The sequence below is a fragment of the Pelmatolapia mariae genome, linkage group LG18 (assembly GCF_036321145.2).
Source record: "Pelmatolapia mariae isolate MD_Pm_ZW linkage group LG18, Pm_UMD_F_2, whole genome shotgun sequence".
Lineage (NCBI taxonomy): Eukaryota > Metazoa > Chordata > Actinopteri > Cichliformes > Cichlidae > Pelmatolapia > Pelmatolapia mariae.
The window spans coordinates 34,036,221-34,055,118 of record NC_086243.1 but is presented as its reverse complement, the minus strand read 5'-3'; the positions used below and the strand labels follow the sequence as shown (position 1 = coordinate 34,055,118).

The window sequence follows — 18,898 nt, the reverse complement described above, 5'->3', positions numbered from 1 at the left end:
GCTGATGTCCAATCACCGCACACAGCTTTGAAACCTCACCTGAGTTTTAGCTCTCAGTGGTTAAACGCTGGACTTAATTCACTCAGGTTTTGTCTGTCGGGTCACGTTTACTTCGCTGTTTTATTTACAACTGAGAGAATCGGTTTGGCTGAGGCTAAAGTTACGTTTCATAACTGCAGAGTTTTACAGACGTTTAATGGTTCACTGGCACATGTGTTAGACTGAACTATTCGCTTTTCTTTATCTGGTGTGTTTTGGATTTAACAGTGAATTTTGAGATTAAACTCACTTTTAAAATGTTTTTATACAAAGAGGAAAGAGAAGGCGCATTTCCACCGAGAGGAGCAGAGTTTCCAACTACATGTTCATAATGCAGACTGCAACCTGGACAGAAATATTATATCATCTGTTTTTTTAACTAAAAATAAATGAGGTTAACATATAATTTGTGTGATTTTTTTCTCTCTCTCTTTTTATTCATTTATTTATTTTTTTGCTTTTTTGGTCATGTTATGTTTAACTGTCAAAGGTTTGTTACAAACTATGAAACACATCGTGCAGACTTCTGGATGTTAGAAGAAAACTAATACTGCTCATGAATGAGACTAAAGGCAGGAAGGTGTCCTTTAAAACTAAACATGTTAGTAGGACCTCCCTATTTATATCATAGTTTATGATATAGCACGTGTATTTCAGTAATAGCCTACTGATTTCAGCAGCTCACATGGGCGTTATCTGTGATCAGAGATGGGCAGTAACGCGCTACTTGTAACGCGTTACTGTAATCTGATTACTTTTTTCAAGTAACGAGTAATGTAAGGGATTACTATTGCAAAAACGGTAATTAGATTACCGTTACTTTCACGTAGGAACGCTGCGTTACTGCGTTACTAAAACCGTGATTTTTTGCGAGAACGTCTCATGACAGTGACGTAAGCGAGTGCGACGTTCGTGACAACAGCTGTCTGCAGATCATAATATATCGAGTGCGGGAGAGAGTGTAGCATGCAGCGTTTAAAGCGTGGAAGTACTGACCTTACTTTGAGTTTGATTCCATAAAAAGTGACAAAAACATTAGTGTCCGTTGTGCGTGGGAAGAAAACTTCTTTTTACAGCGAAAAAAACCCTAAACTTCCAAGCAACCAACGAGTGCGCTACGACGTAATGTGAAATTCACAGAGAAACTCGCGGATTCTTCAACTGACCGCTGCGGAACACCTGCACCAGGGTAAACCTCCGCCTAACCTACTCCTGCTTTACAAGTGAAAATAGAGCAACAGGACCGCTAGTCTTTGATTTTATTTATTTTCTGCTGTGTTTCACTTGCATCTATTTGAAAGAGTGAGTGTAAACACAAAAAAATATTTTAATTTATATGCTGGAATGTGCAGAAAATAGGTTTAAAGTTTTAAAAAGAGACATTTCCATTTGATTACATTTTGTATGATGGATTATGCAGAAAAAGTAGAATTGGGCTGAAAGATCTATCACTTTATTACCTATTCAGGTTGTAAATCGTGTTTTTAAAAAGTAACTAAGTAACTAAGTAATTAATTACTTTTGAAAATAAGTAATCAGTAAAGTAACGGGATTACTTTTTTGGGGAAGTAATCAGTAATTAGTAACTGATTACTTTTTTCAAGTAACTTGACCAACACTGTCTGTGATACTCCTTAACTATAATTTATCCAAGTTAACTTCAGTTAACTCGGAGCGGCTGGATCGACGGAGGTCAGATAACAATTTTACATGTATGATCTTAAAACAGGACACAGCCATTATCCGTCCTGCCCTCATATCAAATGTGAACGCAGACTGAGTCTATGTTTGACGTTTGCTTTATATCTAATCTTCCTCTCAAACATTTAAACAGCATTGAGTCTGCAGCTGAGGGAATACAAACTCAGATTGTCGGAACAGGTTCGATCGTGGATTCATTTGGTAATTTATTAAATGTATAACTGTTATTCTAATCTGCTGCTGAGTCTCTTACGCTGATGAAAATGCAGAAAACACAGATCACGAACACCTGTTCAACCGATCACTTTCATTCCACTTTGATCTGCGACAAACTGACGGTTCATCTCTGTTACAGTGTTGCGTTAGACTGCTATATTTTTGTGTTCTTTATGCTGTAGATTTTCACATCTCTGGAATAGTTGGCAGTATTAAGGATGCTTTTCTGTAAAATCATATTGATATGAGCCATGACATATTCGTAGATGACAGTCAGCTGGGAAACTCTGGGTTATCTCAGAGAGCTGAAGATATCGTGGATATGCTGACCTCGCTCCGTGGTGTACAGGGCCGTTTACCCTCATGATTAATATTCACAATAAAAATATTAGCCGAACATCATGAAGTCTGTATGTGTTTCATAGTGTCGAACAACCTTTGTACAGTTAAAGCCAGCAGTTACTACATGACGGAAACACCAACGTTATCTCTCTTCTGCGTTTATACACAGGTCACGCTGATTACTGAACAAAAACCCAAAGATCAGCTGTTAATCGAGTTTATTTGCTCTCTCTCCTCCTTAAACACGTTTTTAATGTTAGTTATAATTCAGAATTGGCGACTGAAACACGTAGGACACATACGAACATCAGGAAATAAAACCCCGATAAATATAACCTCAGTAAAAGAAGTCAGTGTCAGCGGGGGTTATTACAGCTGTGTACCGGGGCCTGCGCTTTGTCGGCGGTAAAAGCAGTTCGATTGCTTGCGAGGCGAGCGGGTCTATCCCACGCTTTGCCGTGAGACTGGGCAGACATCTCCGAAATCATCGAAGCACTTTTGCAAAGAGGCTGTATCTTGACAAACCGACCACACATATGAAGATTAAACCACTACATTCTCGGCTAAAAAAAATATTAAAACTGTATTTGGTGACACACAAACAGGGTTTTTCAAAGTTCAGTTCTGCCGGTTGTTGTGGGCTATAAACAATGGCCACCAGGCCAAAGCAATGGTTTTGACTCGATCAGTGTTAACCCCGCCCCCTGAGTTTGATGGGTGAGTCTGACAGATAAAATTAATTCATGGTGAGAGCCAGGCGCCAGGACTGCCAAAATGAAATAAATAAATATATCATTAAATAATGAATTAAATGTGTCAATAATTAATTTAATGTGAAATACATAAATAATTAATTAAATGTGTCAATAATTAATTAATTACATGTGTCATAACTATTTATTTAATTAATTAATTCCAATTTTAATTAATTATTGCCACATTTAATTAATTATTTAATGGTGTATTTAAGTAATTCATTATGGCAGTCCTGGCGTTCCATACTAGCAGGGCCTCCTCCTGAAGGTGCCTGTGTGGGCGTGTCCTTCAATCTCTTCTGCCTGAGGTGCCACCTTTTCTCTTTTACACAGCTGACTCACATCAGTAATTAAAGGGATTTAAGCCTAGGAACAGGTGAGCTCTGGGCCAGAGTGCCATGTGAATGGTTACAGCTAGTGAGCTGCGTGTCTGTGTTTGCAGCTGCTCTTTTTGACTTACGTTTTACTTTATTGACCAACGCTTGAGTTTTGTTTGTTTCCTTAAATGGTGATAGCGGCTTGTCTGTCTCTTTTAGTTGAATATTAATAGAAACTTTAATAAAACTCTTTAATATAACCATTTTGCCTCTGTCTCCTTTTTGTGACCCGGACACATTTTGTTACTTCCCCCATCATCCCCTTTTAGGGGAACGTAACGATTGCTATAAACTGATATGGATCAGTTTTTGTCTTTCTGTATTTTATTCAGTGTAACATTAGCTTTTGGTTGTTGGCACAAAGACTTAGAGAGGAGGACAGAGAGGGAGAGAGCAGGATGAAGACAGCAAAGAGAGCAAAAACAAAAAAGTAAGAGAGGACATGTGGTCCAATTCGCCAAAAATGATAAAGCTGTAACTTCAATTTACCGACATTCATTCATGATGAGTTCACATAACTAAATAGTGTTTTGTATTGTTATCAGTTGTGGATCCCCAACCCGCTGCTATAATAATTACTATAAGATTATATTTTTGTTATTTTCTAGTTTCTAGTTGAGTGAGGAGTATGGCGAAAGAGAGGACAGAGAGGTTGTACAAAAACAGGAATAATGATAAATAAAAGGGTATTTTTCACAAAGTTTTTTCATGGATTTCATGGAGGAATTGCATGCTTTCCAGTAGCACTATTAAAATTTGCCAGTGAAGATTATGGACACAGCATATTGATATGAATAATATCATTTTATAGCATTCACTCCAAACATGTTTGAACAGGATGAATGCCACTACATGGAAATCTATTCTCCACTCATGAATTCACACTAATGTTTTTCAAACATGAAGCCTAATTTAGGTCTTTTTTTTTTTTTTTTTTTTTTTGCTGCTGGTTTAGTGAATTTTTGTCAGCAACATGAAACTTGCAGTTTCTATGAGATGTCGGTTTTCAACAAAGGCATTCTGTGCTTTGTGTTCACATCGTTTTAAGTAATTTACTTACCTCCTCTTTTAATTTGATGTTCTTCATTTCTTATTTTAGCAGTTTAGTGGTTACAAAAATGGTTTCTATGAGTTCTAAGCTTGGATTCAGGTGTTTCTGTGGATAACACACATTTTATATTTACATAACAGACCTGGCATCACGTCCTTGAACCTGAAAATTCCCCCTTTCTGCCCCTGTACATAAAATTAAAAAAATAAATGCTAGCACTTCCACCTGATTTTAAACTTAATCATGAATCATAACCTGCCCCTCAACTTTCACTGTTTCTTCTTTCAGATGCAGGCTCAGTGCTGTTTAAGAGCTTGAGAGCAACAATTAGATATTAAAACTTTATTCAGTCTCATTCTACATACAAACCTCATATCAAGAGGTTGGCAAGTACAGTGCAGCATAAGTATCCTGTTTTAGGATCAGATATTAATGCTTGTAGAAAAATAAAATTGGTGTAAAATAATTTCTGCCAACAGAAAAAAATATAAAATCAAGAAACAAACTTGGATGTAAAAATCGATGTTATTTATTATTTATTACTGACACTAGTTAAAAAACTAACTTTAGACCCTCGTATTGTTTGAACACAGAGGTTCAATGAAATGAACAGTCTCCTCAATGAGGTTTTATATTGCAAGTTAAAGACCCTACAATAATACATAGAAAACCAAAATGATCACCTTTGCTCAACGAGAAGTCTGGCAGCCTTTCCCAATTTCCTTCGGGGTCAACCTTCAGGATCAATAAAGTTGTATTGAATTGAATTGAATTGAAAGCAGTCACTTTGTGGGAAGGAAAAACTCCCATTTAACAGGAAGAATAATCCAGCAGAACCAGACGGGGGGTGGGGGGCATCTGTGTCAGCTGGTTGGAGTGAAAGGAGGAAAACAACACAAAAGACATGCTGTGGAAGACAGCTAGAGATTAATAGTATCTCAGAATAAAATGGAGAGTGGTGTAAAAACACAGCAAGTGAAGAAAAGATGAGAGAAGTTCAATGCATCATGGGAATCCCCCAGCAGCCTAAGCCTATTGCAGCATAACTAAGGGACGATTCAGGGTCACCTGATTCAGTGCTAACTATATGCTTTATCAAAAAGGATGATGTCATCCTGTAATGAGTTTAGACACAGCAAAATATAGAATGCTGACAAAGCTAACTCACTGCCATGAATAACTACATTTTTGTCACAAAACGGCTGTGTGCAGGTAAGAGAAGGACCCAAACGCAAACTTGCAGAGACAAAAGGTACACCCAAAAACACAGATTTATTGCTAGAGTGATGGGACACAAAAACAACACAAAACTAAACTGGGAAAACTAAAGCACAAGGAACCACAAGAAAACTCACACAGCTATGAGGGAGGACGCAATACTGAGCACAGGAAGACAGAGGACTTAAATACACGCATGAGGTGATCAGGGGAAGTGGCAACACATGGGGAAACAGATGACACACATGAACCTAACGACATCACAGGGGAAAAGTAAAACTAAACACAATGAACACAGGAACACAGGACCCCTTTTCAAAATAAAACAGGAAACATAATGAGACGCAGACATGACAACATGAACTCAACAAAAGACACATGAAGGGCAAGAGAGACTTAACAGGGGTTTAAAACACAAGCGGAAACTAACAAGCAAATGAACGTAGATAAGCTAATGAACTTAAACAAACCATAAAAATCAAAATAAACTAAAAACGCTGGACCAAAAGACCCAGGATCGTGACAATTTTAAGCAGACTAAACAGAAGCCTTTAAATTACAGTTGCATTATGCATGTCAGGTGTTTCAGTCCAGACCTCAAATGCTAACCCAGATCAAAAATTCAGAATCCACCGAATCAGTTAATGAAGAATCCATGTGCATTAAATCAGTGGACTTCGTGCTGCTAGTGTGGCTAAAAGAAAAGAGAAGAAGAGACAGTCATGTTGATATGAACATTAGAGAAACACATCATGGAGCTGAAATATGATCCTGCTTCCTCATTTGGACTCATTCACCTCAGCTGACACATTCAACAGCGACAGGTTTTTGTAGCAGTCTTTCTCACTGTGGGACGAACAGGTGATGAGTACTACATCTTTGGCTCTGGAACTAAACTGTCTGTAACAGGTAAGAACAAACATTTATTTTCCTTCGGTTGTTTTATTGTAGAAGCTGAAAATATTTTAAAAGTCAGATTCTGTTGTTACAGGTTGTAGATATTAGGTTTTTTTTTAAAGTACAATAAGAGAATTCATCTGCAGCCATTGTTACATAAGAAAAGCTCAATAATCTCTGAAAACATGTTGAAATCTCACTGAACAACTAAAGTTATTCTTTATTTCTGCAAATATTAGTGATGTTACAAATATTTAGGATTTGATCATCTCAGTAATTCTGCACCATCTGCTGGTTTTTGAATAGAAAACTATTTTTAATGGTGAAAAATAAAACAGTAGTCATAGTTGTACATTTGTACACAAAATCATATTTGATGTTATAATAAGAACCAGTGAATTTGTAAATATAAACTATGCTGAAGAGAAAATTTAGGTAGTAGACAAAGATGTATCTTCTTAATTGAAAGAGCATTTCTTGAAATTAATGTATAAATTAAGTATTGATCACAGAGATATAAAAGGTTTGTAATATGTGATAAAAAAAAGGATAAAATTTGACTTTGTTAGAGTCAGGTTTGTTTGATGTGTGAGTGTAAATTTCATGTGACAAGAAAAACTTGAAAAATGTTACCAGTAAATGATTCTTTGAAAAATATGATGAAGTAAATATAATTTTTTCACATACTTTAGAATATATAACATAAAGTATAATAATAAAGTTATATAATTTTTTAAAAAAGGTATTTAATTCGAGTTTCTGCTTGATTGCATTTAAGTGTGTATAATACTTCATTCACACATATTAAAAACATATAATAAAACCTAACGGCATTTGTACTGCTGTTCCAATTATTGCAGTATGAAATATCAGAATTATGAACTCTGTTAAAGAAATATTAAGTATAAATTAAAACGTTTATTTAAAAAACCTGTTTTAAAACACTTATAAAAATGTAAATGTCATTTTTTGAATTATGTTGAATTTTTTTGAGTTATGTTTAGTGCAGAATAATGTAAAAAAAAAAAAAGGATTCATATGTATGTTTTGGAAAAAGAGCATCTCTGTTAGAATTTGTGTTTAAGATGGAAAATCAAATTTAAATTGTGTAAAGACAAATTGCTATATATTTACATTTGTGATAAATGTTATATATATATTTTAAATAAAACCAAAGAAATATTGGAGAAATAAATTTTAAATACATTTTATTTCATCATGTAAAAACATGCTGAGTGTTCCACATGTGAGCCATGATGACATGAGGTGATGACTGTGTTTGATATGAAGCTGAATCCAGTGTATGTAGTGAACTTTGCTGTATTGATGAGTAGTTTAGTGATCAGAGTCCATGTAGTTTCCAGGATCAGACTGAATGCAGTGCAGTGCTGGAAGCTGCTGCTGACTGTGTGAATGTGTGTCTGTGCTGCTTGTTGCTGCTGTCAAACTTCAGATGAGCAGGTAGTGAAGCCCGTGGTGAGCGTGTACCCAGCAGCATCCAGAGCCCACCTGGAGGGGAACAGCTCCCTGCTGTGTGTGGCCTCAGCCATGTTTCCTCCTCTGGTCCAGTTCTCCTGGAAAAGACAGAAGAAGAACGGCGGAGAAGCGGAGGAGCTGCCCCCTGCTGAGGGAGAGCAGCTGGAGCTCAGAGAGTCGGGACGCACCATTGCCATCAGGATGGTTGATGGGAGTGATTCTGACACATATAAATACAGCTGCTGGGTGAAGCACGAGGGGGGCACAGTGGAGGCCCAAACACAACAAGGTAATGAAGGCTTGGTGACTGTGTTCAGCAGTGATTCAGCTTCATGTGGAGATGCTGTCAAAGAGAGCAGAGGAGCAGAGGACTGACATTTCTCACTGCAGCTCCAAACATTTGACTCCTTTTCTGTTTCAGAGCTTCCAGCTCCAGCAGCCTCCTGTCCTCCAGAGAGAGAGCCAGCAGACCTGCCAGCTCTGCAGCCAGCTGACTGTAAGATCACCTGCTGCCTCTCTGCATGGACAGCTCCAATGTCCAATGAGGGAGCTGGAACAAGTTTAGGGACTTAAAGTGTCACTAATGTATCAAATCTTCATCCAACAAGCTCTGATAAAGCCACTGTACACTAGCTGCTCAGCACCAAACAGCAGACAGACCATAATATGTCAGAGATCAGTTTGTTAGCTGCTTGTGGAGTTCTTCTGCCCCCAAGTGGACACAAACACTACATCAATTCATCCACTTGAAGAAGAAGCTGTGACTGTTTCTATTTGGACTTTTTCTCCTTGATCTGAGAGGAATAACCCGACTGTCTGTCTGTCTCTTTGTGTCTGTCTGTCCTTCAGTGTCCTTCCAGTCTCAGTGCAGGGTGAAGCTGCTCTGCCTGCTGTACACAGTGCTGATAGTGAAGAGTCTGGTGTACTGCTGTGGACTCTCTCTGCTGATGATCCTCACAAACAAGGGAGCGTCCACCAACTGCACACATGCTGACTGACTGTTTTCTGCTCGCCTTTTCTCACCATCAAATCTCATCAATTCATCTCATTCATCACTTTGATCAGTATCACAAATGTTAGTTATGATGTGTTGTGCTTATTTTGGCTTTTTATTCAATAGTTAGAAGATCATCTGAAATAAATACATCTTTACATGTATTGTTACTCTGAGTTAGAATTCTTTTTGTACTTATTGTGACTTTTATTGTAGTAACAAAAATCATCAGGTATATTTTTATCACAAGTTTTCTGTTTGATTTGTTTTTGGTTGATTTTCAAATGTCAAACAGTGTAGTTGTGTTTGTAAGTGTGAATAATAAAGATTTCAAGATGAAGAATTTGATTCTACTTTCATTGTGTGATAAACAACAACCCGTGTGAGTGAAGCACAAACTGACTGTATCCAAACTTGCTCTCCTGCAGCAGACGGGCTGTGTGGGTTTCTGCTCTGCAGCCTCCACACCGTTAGCTGTGGCTTTTCACTTTAATAACACAATGACAGTTACAAGCATGAACTCTGCTTCAAGAATGATTCCAGGAAGGATCTGTGTTCTTCACCTGTGAGAGAAACAGCTCAAATCCTCAACTCAGAGCTGACAAATGAACTTTAATGGAATCAAAGGAGAGACCATGAAGCCCCTGCAGTCTGCTCAGCTCCCATTTTATTAGCTGAGCTGAGTTTTTCATTCTGGATATCACACACGTAAGAACAGATCAAGTCTGAACAGCAAATGTTGGAGAATCATTTTGAAGTGTTGCTAAATGTCATTATTATTCCAAAAACTACTGAATGATTCAGAAAATCGTTTCCAAAAAGCAGAAATATGCAAACAAAGTAGAAACAAGGCAACATGAGTCATTCAGATGCAGATAACATATTCTCCTTATTTTGAAGAACACAGTCATGAAATCTTTCTGTGTGTCATTCATTGAGTTGAAGTGCCTAATAGAAGAGGAAAAGCAGAAATAATCAATGATAGCTGAGACATTGAGAACATGGCTGTATGCCTGCTATCATAACAGGAAACAAAGCACACAAACAGCAAACACACAATAATGTGGTCGCAGCTTGTTGTGTGTTGTTAGGTGTCATTTTTGACATTTAATGAAGTCCCAAAAATGTGTGCGACTCATTAAAGGAGTCTGTACGTGTCAGTCAGTGCTCTGTATTCATGTGTTCACCTCATTAAACTCACTGAGACACTTTTCTCCTCCAAACTTACAGCACAGCTTCATATTTCACTGACTGATTCTTTGATTACATCCATTAAGGCTCACACAGTGAAATTAGTGCAAACTTACAAATGTGTTGGAACAATTTTGGCCTCCAAACTGAACTTTGAGACAAACAGTGAAGCTGTGAGCAAAAAGAGGCTCCAGTGTGTGTCATGGTGGAGGAAACTGTTGTATTCCCACATTCAAAACATGCTGATCTTATTGGATTTTTCCCTCAAAGTCTTTTTCCTCCTTTTTCTCTTCATCCAAATGTTCTAGCAGGCTGACTGTGAGTCCCTGTTTAACCTGTACAGCAGAAAGTAACAGCAGTCAGCGGCCTCCACTTGACTTCATGACTTCAACCCCTCGCACAGTCACTTTCACTTTCTTCCTTCTGTCTTTTAGTCCGAAAATGTAGAACAACACCAGATCAAAATATTTGTGTCCTTCACTCACATCTTCAAATGATACCTTCTATATCAGAGATGATACAAAGGCAACATTTGTCTTATTTCTCTTTCATGAATCAAAAAGTACTTTTGTACTGTTGTGTAAATGTGTATGTAAAGGTGGATGACTGCCTACTGCAAATGAAATCTAACCATGGGTACAAATAAATGAAGCTGAAGCTGACGTAAAACACAGCCCTGTTTTTTATTACTGTTTATATATATTAGAACAAACAACAGATAACAGTGTGTGTTAGTAAATTCACAGCAACCTGAATGTGTTTGTGGGAACATGAATGTGTTTGAGTGTTTCTGCATCATGTGACCCAGATTTTTGGATCTGCTGTCAGATTGAAATGAAGACGATGAAACCACACAGCAGCTTCAGCTGAGCTGTCAATCAGCAGCAGCAGTCTTATCTGTGGGCCGCAGGGGCTGATGGGAGCTTTGAGGACCCGTTAGAAACCACGTGGCCCTCGTCTGATCTCACAGCTCGTCCTTGTTTGGCCTCAGCTGCATCAGAGCGCCACTTCTCCCCAGGTTCACCAGAGGAAACACCACTGCACAAAATGCTTTTCCTCCCAGCTGCTGCTCTGTGCTGTCTGTGTTCAGGTGAGTGTTTCCAGCCAATCAGGAGCCAACAAAGTCAACCTGTAACAAACACTGTCACACTAACCTTCATCTATCTGTCTGTGTCTCTACAGCACTGGTTACCATGGCAGCAGAACAGCTGATTCAGGACGATTTAACATTGACCAGGAGAGTTGGAGAAAGTGTCTCCTTCAGCTGTGGAGGGACTGAACAGTGTTACTACAATGAAGTATGGTGTTACCAAAAGAAAGAAGCAGAAACATTCAGAGTGATTGGGTATATGCCTAAGAGAGATAGTTGCACACTTAACAAAGGTTACGGTCATCCTCAGAAAGATGATTTCTCGGCTGTGAACAAAGAGAACAGCTGTGAGCTGAAGATAGAGAAAGTTAAACCCGATCATTCAGCCACCTACTACTGCAACTGTTGGAAGAGAGATACCCACAGTGAGAAATGATCCCTGCAGCCTGAACAAAAACCAACAGATGAACAGATGTCAAACAGTGTTTGTGACAGGAAGAGAGCAGTAAACCACAGCCCAGGTTCACAGATTTCACCTCCATCTCAGAGTCACAAACATACTGAGCTCAGGGAGATTTTTATTTACTGCTGTCAGAAATTCAATTCTATTTATTTCTGTTTAAACAGATTTTTCATGTTTTAAGACAGAAACAAGAGGAACAGATGACATCAAACTTCCAAATGGAAACAAATGTATCCTCAGTCCCACAAAAACATTTATTCAAAGTGAAAGAAAAACAGATTGTGTCAAACTGAATCAAAGTCCATCCCTCATTCACAGTGTTAATGTTCTCTTCATGAAAACTCTTCCAGCAGCACTTGTTGTTTAACACCTTTCAGTACATTTAACCAGACACTTTCACTTTAGGACATTTTAAAGACAAATCTTGGACTGATGTCAGGTCAGGATTTTGTCCTTCTAGCAGCGGCTCATTAGGACGCTGATTTTGTTGGACAGATTTCCATCAGTTTCCTGTGGATGTTTATAGAGGATGAATCAGTCATGGTGCCTCATCTTTCTATCACCTTCTTTTCTCTCTGGTCTAAATAAACTGATTTTGTATCTGAATATGTTGAATCAGGAGTCACAGGACAAGATTTCTGCTTTCTGGTTTGTTTGTTTTTTCTGGCCATTTTTAAAATCTCTGCTTTTAACTGTTGTTGAGAATACAGAGGAAACACCAAAAGGCGATGAAATAACTCTTACTCAGCATGGATAGCAGCTTCAGTCTAGCATGGGTGCCTAACAAAAGTGTTATATTGATTAACTAATTAACTGCCTTTCTGTGGACTTTCAGACTCACTTTGGCCATGAAGCTGGCAAAGGGACCCTATGCAGTGATGGATGAGAGATGTGTTTGCAAGAAGTTATGGTGTAGGGTTGTGTGTATCATAAGTGGAAGATGAAAAGAGAAAAAACAGAGGATGAAAGGATGCCTAAAAACAGAAGGGGGATCCCTGTCCCTATATAAGATGCGTCTGATATGCGCTTGGGCTCTTCTTTTCTACTGTTTCTTTCCTCTCTGTCTTTGTGCTTTAAGGCTCTACACCCCGGAGTTGCTTTTCTTTTTGTTCGTTTTGCTTGACAATGTTTAATTAACTATGTTATAAGAAATCTACTCTTTTTCCAGAGAATCATTGTGACTGATTTGATTGTAATTGGATCCGAAAAGCTGGACCCCCACAGCGTTGGTGGGATAAGGTTATCATATTGGCTTCAAAATTTGCGACCTGACAGCATCTGTTCGACAAACCAGAAGCCCAGAAAAATTGGGTGTTGTTTCCAGAAGCTAAGTCAGCAGACTAATCGATGGGTTCCCAGGTTGTCCAAACCCAGCAGGTCATGGCCACCCTGACCTGGTTGTGCCAGAAGCTTGTTCCCTTAAAAAGAGACATGCTCCTACCCACTGTCTGCAAGAAATAGAAGACAATAAATACGATTCTAGTTTATCAAAATCATTTTCAGTGGGCACTGGATTAAAATTCAGTGACAAAAGACTGAGGTGATGGTTTTTGGTAGCCCCACTGAGATCCCCAATGTATATTTAGATACCTTGGCCCAGACAATAAGCCAACTGTTACAAACCTGGGAGTCAAAGTGGACTCTGAACTGAAGCTTGACGGTCAGAATAAGGCAGTCATAAATTCAAGCTTCTTCCAGGTCAGGCGGCTGGCTAAAATAAAGCAATTCTTTCACAGCAGCACTTTGAGACAGTTATCCACACCTTTGTTAGCATTAGCTGGATTACTCTAATGCACTTTATGTAGGGGCCAGAGCTTCATTCATTCCTCATCCACAGAGGCCGCGAAATGCTGCGACTCGTCTTTTAACTGGCACTCGAAAGTTTGAGCACATTTCCACTATTTCAGCTTGACTTCACTGGCTGCCCATTCCTTTTAGAATTCATTTTAAAATTATCTTATTTGCTTTTAAAGCCTTCCATGTTCTGGTTTAGTTTGGGGATAGAAGCTCCTCTTCAGTCCCTCTGTCCTTGCGCAGATGGTGCAGAACCTGCCTGATTGCACAAGTTGATCATATAAAAGTTCTCGACTTTTTCGGTACTCATAAGCTGAACATCATGTTCCTAACTGAGACATGGCTGTGCGGTGGTGAAGTGGCACTCTTGCTGGAACTTTGTCCCCAGATGCCAGTTTCTTCAGCTCTTCTAAAATCCAGCAGGTGTGGTTTGAAGGACGCAACAAAACCACATCAGAAAGACATCAGAGACTCATCACATCACTCGCTGGATTCACTGGATTATTTTCCTTTCACCATATTTGGAACAAAGAAAACAAACTTGACTGGTTTGTGTCATTGTGGTGCTGCATGGCCCACTTTCTCCTGAGATTCAGCTCACAGACAGATGTTCTGATAGTTTTCTTTACAATTTGCTGCTAGAATTCAAAATTGATTGTGTGATTAATGATGGTGAGCCAGATGGGCCAAACCATGATACTATCAGCAGCATGTTTCATTGTAGTGGTGGTATCATTGATGGGATAAATGGACTGGTGCTTATATAGTGATTTTCTATTTTCATGTGGACTAAAGTAGTGGACTGACCAACAGACTGACATTAACATCAGAGCCGTGCTGCTAGTGTGGCTAAAAGAAAAGAGAAGAAGAGACAGTCATGTTGATATGAACATTAGAGAAACACATCATGGAGCTGAAATATGATCCTGCTTCCTCATTTGGACTCATTCAGCTCAGCTGACACATTCAACAGCAGACAGGTTTTTGTAGCAGTCTGTCTCACTGTGGGAGGATACTACTACCTCATCTTTGGCTCTGGAACTAAACTGTCTGTAACAGGTAAGAACAAACATTTATTTTCCTTCAGTTGTTTTATTGTAGAAGCTGAAAATGTGTTTAAAGTCAGTTTCTGCTGCTTCAGGCTTTACATGTTAGTTTTTTCATCATTAGTAGAGAATTCATCTGCAGCCATTGTTACATAAGAAAAGCTCAATAATCTCTGAAAACATGTTGAAATCTCACTGAACAACTAAAGTTATTCTTTATTTCTGCAAATATTAGTGATGTTACAAATATTTAGGATTTGATCCTCTCAGTAATTCTGCACCATCTGCTGGTTTTTCAACACAAGATCATATTTGATGTTAAAATTAAATTAATATAGATGAACAAACATGGTTTCAGGAAATATTTGATTTATGTTGATGAACAAATATTTTTTTATACTCAAACATTTATGTAGCTAGTTCAAAAAATGTTTTCTGGTAAATGAAATTAAAAAAACGGATACCGATTAGAAAACTCAGAAATGATATGACATAAATTTAGGATGAAAATGACATTGTTAAACTCCGCTGTGTATTTCTGAGATTAAGTCGTGTGTGTGGATTTGTACGTGACAATAACAAGTTGATAATACTTAAATTTTCCAAAAATACTTTTGTCAAATTTTTTTTATTAAATATACTTTGTCATATAATTTGTTTTTTATGACTAAAAATATCATGAAGTATATCTCGTATTATTGAAAACGTTTTATTCACCATTTCAGTTTTAGTGTTTTAAAATGTTTGCTAAAGTTTTTTATATGAATAAAAACATGACTTAAAATATTCACTGCATTACTTTTCCAAATCATTAAAAAAAATATATTTAAGAATAAATAATTCTGAAAGACAAATATGGTCTTTATGGTAAAATATATCAAAAACAAGAAGAATGGAAATTTTATCTGCTAAGTTGAATTTTGTGAAATGATATTTAATTTTATTAATAGTACAAAACAATATGAAAAAAGATGAATTTATTTTTGGGCAGAAGAGTCTCTCTGTTAGAACTCGTGTCTAAGGACTAATATGGCAAATACATTTTCACTTGTATAAAGACAAATGTAAATATTTTAAAATTGGACTGAATTAAGTTTCTATAAAACAATAAAAAGCAAACACATGACAAATTAAACTGAAATGAATTTAATTTGACTTTATAAACATGCTGAGTCTTCCACATGTCAGCCATGATGACATGAGGTGATGACTGTGTTTGATATGAAGCTGAATCCAGTGTATGTAGTGAACTTTGTATTGATGAGTAGTTTAGTGATCAGAGTCCATGTAGTTTCCAGGATCAGACTGAATGCAGTGCAGTGCTGGAAGCTGCTGCTGACTGTGTGAATGTGTGTCTGTGCTGCTTGTTGCTTCAACAATATTTCAGCGCCACATAGACTCCACGTCGATGGGGACAGCTCCCTGCTGTGTGTGCCCCCATTCATGTTTCCATCTTTGGTCCAGCTGACTTGTAATACACAGAAGAAAGATGATCTGGAAGTGCTGCGCACAGACGTTGGAAAGGAGCTGGAGCTGATCCATGAAGAAGAGAGCAGCACATATACATGCAAATGCTACATCAAAGATGTTAGCAACAACACAGTGGAGGCCCAAACACAACAAGGTAATGAAGGCTTGGTGACTGTGTTCAGCAGTGATTCAGCTTCATGTGGAGATGCTGTCAAAGAGAGCAGAGGAGCAGAGGACTGACATTTCTCCACAGTGAGACCCACCACATGTCTTTTAGATCCAATCCCCTCTTTACTTTTTAAAACACTTTATGGATTTTTTGAAGCTGAGCTTTTATACATGATGAATTGCTCTCTTCAGTTGGGTGTCTTCCCTGCTGCCTTTAAAACGGCGGTGGTGAGGCCCCTTCTGAAGAAGAGCAGTTTGGATTGTAATGATTTTAATAACTACAGACCTGTATCCAACTTACCATTTTTAAGTAAAATTTTAGAAAAACTTGTTTTTACTCAGATTAATGATTTTCTGAATGATAAACAGATCCTAGAGATATTTCAGTCTGGATTTCGGGTGAACCACAGCACAGAGACCGCTCTCCTAAAGGTTTTAAATGATATTAGATGTAACTGGGACTCCCAAAAGCTCTCAGTCCTGGTGCTACTGGATCTAAGCGCAGCCTTTGATACAGTAGACCACGCTATACTTTTAAACAGACTGAAACACATGGTGGGCCTCTCTGGTGCTGTACACAACTGGTTCACTTCCTATCTCTCAGACAGAACTTTTATGGTGTGTATGGATACATGCTCCTCTAAGATCCATAAAATGACATGTGGTGTGCCTCAAGGGTCGGTTTTAGGCCCTGTACTTTTTAATTTGTATATGCTCCCTCTTGGCGGTGTCATCAGGAGGCATGGAGTGAACTTCCACAGTTACGCTGATGATACTCAGCTGTATATCTCCGTGTCTCCTGATGACACCAGACCAATGAATGCCCTTTTTAACTGTATTCTAGATATAAAATCTTGGATGGCAGAAAACTTTTTACAGCTTAACCAGGACAAAACTGAAGTTTTAATCATCGGTCCTGAGGCTCAGAGAGAGAAACTCCTGTCTAAATTACAGGCATATTCACTATGCCCTTCACTACAAGTGAAAAACCTGGGTGTTATTTTTGACTCTGAGCTTGGTTTTATCCCACATATTAAACATGTAACCAAAATTGGATTTTATCATCTAAAAAATATAGCCAGAGTCCGCCCTATTCTCTCTCGGGCCAACACGGAGATGCTGATGCATGCTTTTATTACCAGTCGCATTGATTATTGTAATGCCCTGCTCTCTGGTCTTCCTAAAAAGAATATTTCACCTTTGCAACTTTTGCAAAACTCTACAGCTCGTGTGCTGACGAAGACCAGAGGGCGGGCCCACATTACACCGGTTTTACAATCGCTGCATTGGCTCCCCGTGTGTTTCAGGATCGATTTTAAAGTTCTTTTATTGGTTTTTAAATGTCTTAATGGTCTTGGGCCTTCTTATCTTTCAGATCTGCTTTTACCATATGAACCCTCACGGACCCTGAGGTCCTCTGGTACTGGCCTTTTGATTGTCCCTAAAGTCAGGACACATACTCACGGAGAGGCAGCTTTTCAGTGGTATGGTCCTCGACTGTGGAACAGCCTGCCGGAGGAGCTCAGGGCCGCAGAGAACGTTCATGTTTTTAAAAACAGGCTCAAGACCCACCTTTTTAATTTAGCTTTTAACTAACGTTTATTTATTTTATGCTTATTTATTCTATCCTGTTATTCTATTTATATTATTAATTTAGTTTTACCTAATATTTATTGATTGAATTCTTATTCATTTTTTATCTTCTTACTCTGTTTATACTTATATTTATATTATATCCCACTCTTATTTATTTTATCTTTTTATCCTGTTTATATTCTTATTAGGTCATATCTCCAGTGTTTCCTCGGAGGGGGCTCTCTGCACCGGGGCTGTGATCGACCGTGGCTGCTGGGGCTCTGTGGATCCTCTCAGCCTGGCTGGGGGGCTTCTTTGCCTCCCTCCTGCTGCGTGCCAAGCCTGGAAGCTGCGGTCTATGACCGGCTCCTGGTGCAGACAGCTCCCTGTGATAGTGTTTCCTCACTTGGCTAATGCGTACCCAGCCCAATTTTACTCTTTCACTCTCATCAACTGTTTCTGTTGATGAGAGTGTGGGGAATGAGTGGGAGGGTGGGGTGGGCTGCTTTTAACCATGTAAAGCACTTTGTGCTACAGTTTTTTTTTTGTATAAAAAGTGCTTTAAAAAAATTGATTGACTGATTGATTGATTGATTGATTTCTCACTGCAGCTCCAAACATTTGACTCCTTTTCTGTTTCAGAGCTTCCAGCTCCAGCAGCCTCCTGTCCTCCAGAGAGAGAGCCAGCAGACCTGCCAGCTCTGCAGCCAGCTGACTGTAAGATCACCTGCTGCCTCTCTGCATGGACAGCTCCAATGTCCAATGAGGGAGCTGGAACAAGTTTAGGGACTCAGTCTTAAAGTGTCACTAATTGATCAAATCTTCATCCAACAAGCTCTGATAAAGCCACTGTACACTAGCCGCTCAGCACCAAACAGCAGACAGACCATAATATGTCAGAGATCAGTTTGTTAGCTGCTTGTGGAGTTCTTCTGCCCCCAAGTGGACACAAACACTACATCAATTCATCCACTTGAAGAAGAAGCTGTTTCTATTTGGACTTTTTCTCCTTGATGTGAGAGGAATAACCCGACT

At 38.6% G+C, this 18,898-nt stretch overlaps 1 protein-coding gene and 1 pseudogene across 1 annotated transcript in view; both read left to right on the top strand.

The window, feature by feature from the left end:
• Window positions 1-9,376, top strand: part of LOC134617650 (uncharacterized) — a 39,292-nt gene extending 29,916 nt beyond the window's left edge. The window contains exons 4-6 of the mRNA XM_063462972.1: window positions 8,050-8,361; window positions 8,494-8,568; window positions 8,922-9,376. Of these exons, the coding sequence (XP_063319042.1) occupies window positions 8,050-8,361; window positions 8,494-8,568; window positions 8,922-9,070 (536 nt within the window). The 3' untranslated portion in view covers window positions 9,071-9,376. The remainder of the gene's footprint in view (window positions 1-8,049; window positions 8,362-8,493; window positions 8,569-8,921) is intronic.
• A 1,870-nt stretch (window positions 9,377-11,246) lies between these two features.
• The window catches only part of LOC134617649 (immunoglobulin kappa light chain-like), a 59,408-nt pseudogene continuing 51,756 nt past the window's right edge, over window positions 11,247-18,898 (top strand).